The sequence below is a fragment of the Lepisma saccharinum genome, chromosome 1 (assembly GCF_977018435.1).
Source record: "Lepisma saccharinum chromosome 1, izLepSacc3.1, whole genome shotgun sequence".
NCBI classification, from domain to species: Eukaryota; Metazoa; Arthropoda; class Insecta; order Zygentoma; family Lepismatidae; genus Lepisma; species Lepisma saccharinum.
The window spans coordinates 89,297,570-89,310,100 of NC_139229.1; the positions used below are offsets into that span (position 1 = coordinate 89,297,570).

The following is a 12,531-nucleotide window of genomic DNA, read 5'->3' on the forward strand; positions in this document are numbered from 1 at the left end:
CCATCTTTTTAGAAGAATCTGGATTGTATCTCAAACAGGTGAGGCATGATCTGCAGTAATCTCTAACATCAGAGTAAACATTTTTCCACGTAAACTGTTCCAAAATCTTGAAGAGAGTCTTAACTGTCCCTGGATGTGCGGCGTGAACTTGGTCATGGGATATTCGCAGCACTTACGGTTTCAATGAATCCAGTGTCCAAATCTTTTGCTGCTGTCCAAATGCGGGAAACATCCCCTTCCCTTCTTCTACGTTTCTGTAGAGAATCCCATCTTCATCCAGGTAAGAAGTGCTCAGATGAAAATCGAAAACTTTCTTGTTCAATTTCTCATCCAATAGAACTTCCTTTCCCTTAAGGCACGCAATTAACAAAGACAAATATGGGTCCTTCTGTTGCTCTCTTGCCCATAAGGGCTTACCTTCCAAGTTTATGTTGCTGGTTGTTATTTCGTTTACTTCCAACTTCTTTGCATTAATTTTCCTGTAGTTTACGGTTATTTCAAGATTTCAAGCATAAGAAAACAGTTTTCCTTTGTGAAGTTTCAGGAATTTAATGTAACAGAAAACATCAAGAGACTTTGTGAAAACAATGATGAATTTGAATTACCTGATGATATTTGGGATTCATAATTTTAAAAAAATCTGAAATAAAAATAAAACAGACTACTTTTTTCACTGTTAAGTTGCTATATTACAACAATGTAACATTGACAACATCCATTATATAATGGATTCTTTTTGTTTAAAAAATTACTAACCATTGTTATAACTGTATAGTCAAAATGAGAATAAATGTCTGATGAAAGGAGCGTGTGTTCTCCTGAAACATCACAAAGAAAAACTGTTTTCTTATGCTTGTAATAATCATAAACTACAGGAAAATAATTCTATAATGCAAGCAATGCGTACATACAAGAAAAACTATTATTTGCATTAGGTTCTATTGCTGATTGAGTGCAATTGTTGATTTTGCCACAAGGTTCAGGTGTTATTTCTCCAAGGAGTTCAACAGAAGCGGTGTCAGGGTTGTCTCTCAAAAGACGTTTAAAGAAAACAGAGCAATAAAATTCTTCATCTTCGCTGTTCCGTTCATCATCATCCGAATTAGATAGTGCCATTACATCTTCCTTAATGTAAACTAAGGTTACTTTCTCTTGTTCCGTTCTCTGCACAGCCGAAGGACACAAACCAGAGTCCTCTCTTACCAGGCAAGTAGGATTCAAGTAGGATCATAGTTTTGACCAGTAACGTCCTGCTTAAGTTTATATCCTTGAAAGAGTTTTGTGCCGATGGGGATCGTTTGGAGGTTTTGAATGTGCAACACTGTATCAAGATTACGCTGTAGAAGAAACCGTTAAAAGTCAATAGTGTTTGTGAGCTTCCTTGCAATCCGAAATCTCCGAGCTCGAGTTTTTTGTTCCTTCGCAACTAGATGAAGACAGAGTTGTAAATATAGTGGGGAGCAATGTAAACCAAGAGCGTGTTAATTTCGTACTGCGCGGAAGAGTGTTATTCTTGGTTACTTGCAGTTATTTGTTTGTGTTATTGTAGTGTGTATGTGTGACGTGTCAGTGAGACGATTGGAATGCCAGCCGCAAGATTCACGTTAGAACAAAGATTTTTTTATGTATGACACGTACCTACGTGAAAACAAACTCGTGTCGAGACGTGTGTAGGTAATTTGTACAGAAATTCCCATGCGTTTCAACTCCACACAGAGATACGGTTAGACATCTTGTCCTTAAATTACAAGAAACTGTATCGTTAAATTTTAAAACATTTAAGCAAAAACGACGGATTCTAACCGAAGCAAAACTCGATGATATTGGTGCAGCGTTAGAACGTTCTCCAAACAAACCTGTACGCCGTGTTTCACAAGAGGTGGGCGTGTCAAAATCATCGGCACATACAGTCACTAAGCTACTAAAATTAAAACCATACTCTTATAACACAGGTTAGTGCTCGTTTTGCAATATTTATATAAATGTCTGCATATGTCCATAAAAATAAGCGGGCATTTCAGGCTGCAAATGTCGGCATCTCCGTCAGTGCCGCCCGCCACGCTTCTCCCGATCTCTCGGCTGCAGATCGAAATGGACGCACGGTACATATCTGTCTACATATCGACCATGAATGCAACCACACCCCCAGGCCTGAACAAGGCCACCCAGTAACACCCCTCATTCCCTATCCTCACCCTCACCACCACCTTTCCCGAACCAAACCCCCACCACTCACAGTTTTCGACAAGCCTGGCGAAAGAACCATCTCTATATAAATATATTTTGTGGCACTGTCAACACTTTTTTTTCGGGACCTGGCAACACTGCAGGTCATGCTTACTCTTCCTTCTTGTCACCAAGTACAACAACGTCTCTCTACTACTCCTAAAGATGTGACATACCATCACGAAAATTTGAATTTTTTCTGTGTCCGGTGAGTGTTTCCTCTCTCTTCTTTCACTTTTTATTTAGCCCTTGTGCCCTCCTTCCTTATATATATATATAGGATATAATTCTCTGTGTGACTTCTGTTTTATCCTGTCCATGTGTGTTTGTGATTGTCCTTCCACCAATTTCATCTTGTCACTTTTCTTCTCCATCTTCACGATTAGCCAAAAGTGGCAGAACACAAACTAATCAATCAATATTTGACTTTAATTTTCATCCAGACCTATTCATACTCCTTACCTTACCGAATAATAATAATAATAATAAAATAATCATTTCTTGACAAGAGATAAATGTTAGTGGCACCTTGAACTAGGGATGGCCACAAAATCCAGATAACGGATATCCAGATTTCAAATTATCCGATATCCATTCAGAATGCAAGAGATATTTGAATATCTGGATAATTCAGATATCCAGATAATACAAATTTCTGTATAGTTTGGATACCTAGATAAATTAAGAATCACGAACCTTCCGACCCTCTGTAAACAACCGTCTCACTTCGAGTAACGTATCACTCCGCGTCAGCTGTTCATGGATGGGCGGTCATCATATGCTGTTGTTCACTCGCATTTCACCCGAATACGTTACATGAAAAGAAAACGTATTCCTATGTTTTATGACATCCCTACACATTGAAGCAAAATAAATTTTCGAAGTGTGATTAAATACGTGTTCTTGTTGAAGCTTGAAGTACAGGTATGAACATATTTTCGACTTCAAAAAATTCATTTATCTTAAACTGGGTTAACGGGTCCCTCCTCCCTCCCTTTTCTCTCAGTATGACGGGGCCAAAGTAAAACTAAGAGAGCGAGAGAGTCGATTCAGTAAATTCAAGCCTTTTCTTTTCCTTGCTACCCCTTCCACCAAGCTATTGGCCAACATTGTTGACATGCAGAGAATTGTTTTTCTCCATTGTCCAACAATGTCCCGCCAGTTTTAGCAGAAACTAGACAAAGATAAGCCGAAACATAAAAAATAGATTGTTTATCTCCATTCATTTCTCTTTCTTGAGCACTGAAAAAAAAGCGACAATAAGAACTCACATTATTTATGCAAGGGAAAAATAATTACTTACTTTAATCTGATGGGAGAGGTTCGATGCCTGTCAGATCTTCATCACAACTATCTTCCGATTCACTTTCCCCGTCATTAACTTGGATAATGAATCTTTCCAAATTTAAATCGTCTGTCAGGTTGTCCACTTCCCACAATTTCCGCTCTTCGGTTTCAATGACATGCCGCACTGCGTCCGCCCAGTTACGCACCGAAATCTGAGACATGGCAATCTCAGTCAGTCTCTTGACCTCGTCCAACTTGAAGGTCTTGTTGTTGCACGCAACGTACCCTTTGACCTGAGCCCATATCATTTCAATGGGATTCAGGTTGCAATGGTAAGGTGGTAGACGCAACACGGTGTGCCCGGCTCTCTTCGCCATTTTGTCGACAACGTATTTGTCATAGCTTGGCTTCATACGCGAAACGTGATCCAAAAGTTCCGCCTTGAGCACATCAGCTGGAAGTACAGTGCCTTTTTCGCTCAGCCAAGCTAATATGTGACTCTAGATATAAGATTTATTTATTTATTTATTTATTAACCAATCGCCTATAACAGAGCGAATGCTCCAATTACAATAGGCATTACAATTTGCTATATACAATATAATTTACATAAATATATAATACATGATACAAACACATAGTAATTATTACACAAAACATTAGATAAATATGAATACAAAAAGTTACACAAATACAAAAAATTACATACATATACATATTACAAATTTTGAACAGAGGAGAAAACTAAAGGACAGAAGAAACAAAACATAAACAAGTAACAAACTATAAAAGCTTGAGGAGAATAAAGAAATTATAGGAATACCACTATTTAAATAGGAAACAGGAATAATCAATACAAAGCAAAAGTTCAAATTTGAATTCGTTTATATGTATACAAAATTTAGAAAGCTATAAATTGTATTTGAGACTATAAATAAATCACTCTAGAATTAGATCTGTTTTATTTGTATATTATATCTAATATGTTGTTTAAACTATATAGATAGTTTTTAATATTAAAAGCAAAATCCAAATCAATTCCATTCGGGACAATATTATTATGTTTACTTAATAATCTAATGATTGGAGAATTTTGATGGAATTTTGTGTTTGATTTATTACAGTAAAATGGTTGTCTTACTCTTAATACCTTATAATTGACGTTAAAGTTTATCAACTGTATAAGATTTTCACACTCAAGTATACCATTGACAAGTTTGTATAGGAATATAGGATCAACTATATTAGCAGAGCAGTCATTACAATTTGAATTGAGATTATCTAACCGTTGATCATAATCAAGAACGTGTTCTTTCAATGATAATTGCACATTTTCAAATTCAGATAGTTTGACATCAACATTACTACATTTATTATCTAATACAGATTCAAGACGTGTAGTTGATTGTAAACACGCCGTACTAACCGCATCTATTTTGTCCTTAAATTCAGACATTAAAATATTGAGCCGATTGTTAACATGACTAATATCATGATTAACAGCTTCAAATTTAACATCAAGCTGTGAAGATAACTGTCGATGTGCACTAGATAATTCAGCTTGTTTTAAAGATATAACGTCGAGTTTAACCTGAATATTTTCATTAGACAGATTTAATTCTGATCTAAGTTCTTGGTTAGACTGTTCAAACTGAGTCCTAAGTTCTTGATTAGACTGCTCAAACTAAGTCCTAAGTTCTTGATTAGACTGCTTAAGTTCTTGGTTAGACTGTTCAAACTGAGTCTTAAGTTCCTGATTAGACTGTTCAAACTGAGTCTTAAGTTCCTGATTAGAACTTACAACAGCTAATTGTATGCTTCTAATGCTGTTTAGTATGTCATTTAAATTAGGATTTATACTTTCCAAATACACTGGCAATTGGTAAGGATCGTAACTGGAATCTCATTTGTTACAACAATATTTTTCCTTAGTGGTAGAATAAATTGTCCAATGTGTGACGGAAAGCTTCAAACATGAAACATGATACCACGAATGACAATCAAAACATTGCACATACCTCAGGTCATTATCAAGTTTATCACAACACGCCACTCCTTCAATCTTACCTGACTGTACATCACAAATGTCCCCATCATGAGAATTACTACTATTTAAGTAGGTTCCTTCATATGCAACATTAGACTTTAGCCTACGTGAATGTCTAGACTTAGTTTCTTTAGTTTTATCTGCAATGACTGCACAGAATAATAATAAACATAAATAAAATATTTAGGGTCGCCAATTTTGCCTTCGCAACATGTTGCAACTTGAAGACAAAATAACATTTTAAAAGTCTGTAACAACTATTGCGCAAACCTCAAACCACGCATCAGAAGATTGTCCTTTTCTTCTTGAATCCTGGCTGTAGGCGCCAAATTATTGAAGCAAGCCTTTTACTTGAACTTCAACGAAGCATCCTAGTATTCACTTTTCGAAATTACAATTAGGATTTTGATAACTTCAATGAAACTCGGACGTCATTATTTAACATTTCTATATATTTTATCACTTATTGATGTACTGTCTTTTGTTTTTTGTTGCTATGCTCAAAATAAGTATAGAAATTTATACATCGCAATTTCACATTATCAATAATTAATTATACATCTTATTAATTCAACAACGTTTTGGAACATAACAAAATAGTAATTGATAACAACCTAAATATCATAATGCATTTTAAACACAAAATTAAACAATAAATATAAATGAAATAAATGAACATCTTTGGGTCAGTCACAAGTCCTGTACATGCTGTGAAATTTGGGTTATACTGCAACATTGAATATAAAGGTGTAATTTGTAGGTTTGGTTTTGCAAAGGAAATTTCTGAATGGAAAGTTTATTTTCTAAAGTTTCTTCACGATTAGCCAAATGTGACAGAAAAGTGAAGTGAAATAATTAAATGAATCCATATTTTCTAAAGCAAAATCAATTTTGGTCACCTGGTTATGAATGCTAAGAAGGTGAATGGTTCTTTCAGGATCTTCGTGACACGTTGGTTATTTTATATCAGATCTGTAAATCTTTATCATTATCTGTTAGATTTACACATTGGTTCATCCCTATTCGAACTGACCTGGTACTGATTGTGATGAATTGATCTAGAAACGTTTTGGTTAAAATTTAATCATCGGTACATTTCCAGAGTTCATATATCTTGTGGGATATGCAAAAATGCTGCCCAACACTGTAACAAAGTCCAGTTATCCTGTAAATTATACAAAATGCATAATTTTTTTAAATTTTTCTCCATGATAATGTAGCAAAAATCAATTTCATAATTAAATGGCTAATAATTTAATAGCTACTTAAAAATTGTGATTATCTTGCATGTAATTCATGCAAAATTTTAAAGTCAATATCTTGTAGATTTATGTGATAAAATTTGCAATGGGATACATATATACTAGGAAACATTGAAAGGATGACATTTTGACATCAAGGGTAATACGACAGCTCTGATGGCCATTCCAGAAAAAGAGTTCCAAATTTGCTTTGAATGGAGGACTAGGTGCTCACATCGGTGCATAGCTTCACAAGGGTAGTACTTCGAAGGTGACCATAGTGAAATTCAGCAATGAGGTATGTAGCCCTTATTCTAGGGTGAGTTCACAAACTTAATTGTCAGACCTCATATATCGGTAATACAATACACCAGTATGCCTATATCAACCGATACAGATAGAGTAACAATTAATCTGTCCCAGCCCTCGTACATTCAATCTTCATGGTCCCAATGAAGCCATATGTTATACAATTTTCATGCATTTGTTGTAGTTTTTTTCATCTTGCTTCCCTGAACAACGTAAAATCGAGTTTCCATGGTATTAATATTTTTACATATTCTGAGCAGCTGTAAATTGTTAACAGTGTATCGTTATTAGTATGTGTATTAGTTCAAATTAATATTGGTTCCATCTTAATCCCTATTATGTACAAATTATTACTTTGGTTGTTTACTTGCAGAATTTGAGTTAATGAAAGACAAGTTTGAACGATTTAGCAGCATGCTGGAAAGACAGCAAGGGTGGCTTCATGTTTCGGGAATTTCAGTTCCCAAATCTAAGGAAGAATTTGGTAAGTTTTGTCAGTTTTAACTGGTATAGATATTAAGACATTTTAAATGCCTAGAATGGCTGTATTATATGCAGGGAGATATATCCAAGTTGTAAAAATTATGGTGAAGTGGAGATGGCCTGGCAGAGAATGCCAGTGTCCCAGGATTACATCCAAGCTACAGTGGGGATGCGCTAGCAACCGGCATGGAAGCACCCGCTCTGGTGCGATGCACTGTTACTGGATTGACCTACTTCAGGATTTTCGCGAACCCACAGAAACACGTGTAGTATTAAACATCTATTTAAACCGTCAACAACGGGACACTTCCCTTGTTCTCATTCCGACTCTGTTCATATTTGAAGTAACAACGTTAATAGGCGGAGAGCTTTTGGCCGAGTCAAGGGCATTTTTATTTAATATTCAGTCCGATCTATGTTATTGAACTCTGTATTACCAGAGCCTGTATTCCCATGTAGCTTCCCAAATGATCTCACTTCACACACCCACATGTGCCTCCCCGATGGTACAGTGGTAGGGTAAGTGTCATTGCCTTGTAATCAAGTAGTCCTGGGTTCGATACCCTGTCGAGGCACATAGTGGTTCAGATCTTCGATACCCTGTCGAGGCACATAGTGGTTCTGATCTTCGATACCCTGTTGAGGCACGTAGTGGTTCGGATCCCACTTCCAACTGTAGGTCCATTCCAGATTAGCCATAGTGTGCATAAAGTGGACTTTAAAACACCAACTCAATCAATCAATCAATTCACACACAATTGATTTGTTCTTGATAAATTCTTCTCTGTAATACAGTAACTCAGTTCTGCGCAATTCTGTTTTAGAGGTTAATTTTTGTAGGTTCCGTAAAATATAATTTAAAAACGTATTAACGAAACCAAGTTGTACGTAATTTTTTATACGTAATTCGCCCTAATTTTCAAGAAATACATTTCATTTGTACGTTCTGAAGCTTCAACAATGTAACAGAAGTATAAATTCCATGTCGTTACATGGACGTAGGGTGAGTTTCGTATACAAAAACATAGCTGTGGTCTGTATCGAGTTGCGAAAAAGACTAACGCCGCGGTGTGACAAAGAAGGCAAAGAGAGGCGGCATGAAATCAAAGGAGAACGATTTGCCACAGTTGTTCATAACACAAGACGCATTTTCTTTTGTAGGTAATTGTGATACGATACAACACAAGTAAAAGGATGCCTTTAGCTGATGCTTGCAATGTTCCATAATAAAAACACAAGAGAGGTTCTTTCAGTGAAGGTTTTCGGTTGCTGTTTAGAGCAGGAAGGGAAAATGTTTCATGCTTGCCAGAAATAAAATTCACACGGGAAGTTAACGTTAACCTACAAGAAACTTCAGATTCAAACTTCTAGATTCGTTAATTTATCACTTTACGATGGAAATAACATATATTAGCATACTGATACGTACGTGCTTAATTTTGCGTGACGTTCTATTTGTTCCCGAGCTTGCCAACAGCTGATTAGCCTGTATGGCTGTTTATGCGAACGTGACAACGCAGAAAACCCCCAGCCACATGGCAGCCAACGAGGAGACAGAATTTGGTCACATTCTGCCATTCTGCATTCTGATTGCATGCAGCTTCTTATCGCGGCCCGACTGTAAGTGACAAAGTTCAGCTCCGCACACTCTTATTTGCTTGTGACAGCAACCAATAAGTTATCAGTCAATTAACCAATCTGATATTTGGAGGAGAAAAAAGCTTGCAATTATCTCATGGTGTAATTATTTTTTATTAGTACAAGAGCAAAATATATATGCGTGGGTCGTTCAATATATAAGTTTCCGTATGATGTAAAAAATGTTTTTTTTTAAGATACATTAGAAAACTATATATAAATGTGTAGGAGGATCCTTCCTCACTTCTCCACATAATCCCCATAGAGATTCAGGCATTTGTCCCTCCATTGCACCAATTTGTCCATACCCTTTGCAAGAAAATCAGGGCTCTGGCTATTGAGAACTATTCTCACATTACGCTTCACTTCTTCATCTGTTTCGAAATGGTAACCTTGCAATTCAGACTTTAACACCGGAAAAAGATGGAAATCACTCTGCGCTAAATCGGGTCTGTATGGAGGGTGGGACAGCCGTTCCCATCCCAATTCTTCAATTTTGTGTTGTGTTTTGCACTGCTGAGTGGGGGCGAGCGTTATCGTCAAGAAGAATGACACCAGCTGACAGGAGACCTGGTCGCTTATATCGAATTGCGTTTTTTTCAGTTTATCCAATGTTTGACAATAACGGTCAGCATTAATTGTTCTTCCTCGTTCCAAAAAGTCCATAAGCAAAACGCCCTTAGCATCCATGCTTCTGAACTCCTTATAACGCAAGCCCGCGTTTTCCGAACACGCATTTACTTTTCGCCCTTGAGCGCATGCACCTTCACGTCTGATAATGAATCGATTGTTGTTCCTTGTAGACGAATGATGGCACTTGTCAACCATATGCTTCTTTTTAATGGCATTGCTTTATACAATATTTTATAGCACAGGGAAACTTATATACTGAACGTCCCTAGTATACGCATGCACATTTTTTTATTTTGTTTAAACACATGATGTACAGTATCACAAATCAGCATGATAAAGAGGATACTAAAATAGTCCCACTTTACAAAATTTACCTTCTTTATGAACATTAATTTCAAGACAAAAGTTATTTTCCTAGGCTAGAACTTCTTGTAATTATCTTTACATGCCAGAAGAAAATACCTATTGATATGTGGAACTGAATTTTTCAAGTTCAGTTTATAATAATGACCACTGCCACTTTTTCAGGTACTTGTGTTATTGGTGGGGCAAGAGGATGGTGCCACTGGCCACAGAAATTAATAATCTTCCAAAAATCAGTTTCATGAAGATTCTGATATACTAATTTGCTGCCATTTTTCTTATTTCCTGAATCTTGAAGTAATCAGTTTGTCACATGCTGTCATTAGATCTGCCACATTTACCTTATTATCTTGGTTCAGATGGTGAACACTGTTTTGTGGTTTTACATATACCTGACTTTACATAACCCTGATGGGCTGTTCTCTCGAAGTCTAGGGGTTTTTGTAACAGCCGACCGATTCCCAAAACACTTTACGCTCCTAGTACTTAGCGTGCACCTAAAGGGCTCGCTCAGTGACACCTCACGGAGATATCCTTTATATACACATTTATTTACACACCTCCCCTTCTCCGTATACCCATCGTTCCATTACAGATCCAGTAACAAATGCTCCAAGTTGCCTTTTGCTCAATTACATAAGACTGCACTTTTCCGGACTTCGCTCTATGAGTGCATTATGTACCATAGCACTAACTCGCCCCCGCAGTTTATCACGCAGGATTCGCTACATACAGCACTCGCTTTCTATGTATGCATCTGTCCATCTTAAAACGGTCCGCCACTGGCATGGGAGCCCACCCCATTGGGTTGTATGAAAATCCCATCCATGTCCCTCATGTCAACAAACTTCCCAAACATCCAACTTCCTCAAATTTCAACCGATTTTCACACAACGACCATACGGTATCGCATTGGAGCCTTGGGAAGCCCTAACCTTGCTAATGGAAAAGAATAACCCCCCCCCCCAAAAAAAAAAAAAACAAGTATATCTCAAAAGTAATTTTGAAATGGTTCAGTTTCCCTTTAAATCACCCCTAACTCAATGTCCAAGCTGAATACCTTTCAACCATGCCTAAATTCACTATTGGCTTGGGAACAGGTAACTTTAACAACTGGTGATAATATCAAATTACAAAAATTTCTTCCTCCCCTTTTTTCCTTATACTTTTCAGGAGACTATCCACGAAGCAACATGCTCTCAATGGAGTTTCAAACGTGATATGGTTTAACTAGATAGTGCTGAATAGATATTTGCACAGGTGTACTTGAAATCAACGTGTTCACAGTCTCAGTCTATATCCCCTTAAGGTTATGGAACTAAGCAAGCATCATTATCATGGTTACTTAGAATGATTGCAAAATGTACCCTGTGAATTACTTGTTTACAACCCAAGGATCTCAACCCACTACTAGGAATCGGACAACTTATTACGCCTTTCACTTTCCCCTTTTTCCTGACAGGTTATGCAATATGATCTACAGTCATGCTGGTTTTTGAGTGACAGGTATAAGCAAGGTGGCAGTGGCCACTGAAATTAATAGAACACAGAAGAAAAAAACAGTTTCGCAGATAAAGTGAGTGCTAGTTTTGCCATATTTAACTACTACCCCGTCTCTCTCTTCTCCCAAATATGAAAATCTGTGGTTTACATGGGCCACTGTGAAGTTTGTCATTTTGTATCGATGTTTGTAAAATCATTCATGTTGGTGTCACCTTACTAATTATATTAATTGAAGATTTGGTCTGATTACTGGTAATTTTTTAAATTGCAGATTCATTAAGGAACCTGTTTGAGAATGTAAACACAGCCATTGATAAGATAAAGAGCATTTCCGCAGAATATGGGTCTCAGAATAATACACTTGCCCATACAATGAAAGACCTTGTTGAAATTAATTCTAAGATTGCTACATGTACTCAAAGGTAAGTTATGCTGAATTAAATTTTCTTTCTATGATGGTTATATCCTGATGGACACCTGTTCATTTGTGGTATATTGTTCGGGAGAGCCACTAGATATTTAAAGCTGAGAATAAGTGACAAAATGCCCTTATGACTGGAGATGCATGCACTTCATTCCAACTGAAATAGTTTAGGTGAGTGGTGAAGATGTCAGACTGACTCATATTCAGGAGGGATCAGGTTCAATTTCAGTGGTTTTCATCAATCTCTCCAGGTCATCTTGGAATGACTTCCTCCTTCTAAGATGCCGTGGGTCCTGTGTACAAATCCTGGCTTCGTCATGGATGTTCTTTGTGAGTGTCCCTTCATTAACTTTCATCATGTCATCACTCATCCTCAT

At 36.9% G+C, this 12,531-nt stretch overlaps 1 protein-coding gene across 2 annotated transcripts in view; it reads left to right on the top strand.

Annotated features, from left to right (window-relative positions):
• Positions 1–12,531, top strand: part of LOC145984212 (uncharacterized) — a 47,590-nt gene that overhangs the window by 29,125 nt on the left and 5,934 nt on the right. For both annotated transcript variants that reach the window (XM_083117761.1, XM_083117750.1), the window contains exons 8-9: positions 7,484–7,594; positions 12,002–12,152. In XM_083117761.1, the coding sequence (XP_082973887.1) occupies positions 7,484–7,594; positions 12,002–12,152 (262 nt within the window). The remainder of the gene's footprint in view (positions 1–7,483; positions 7,595–12,001; positions 12,153–12,531) is intronic.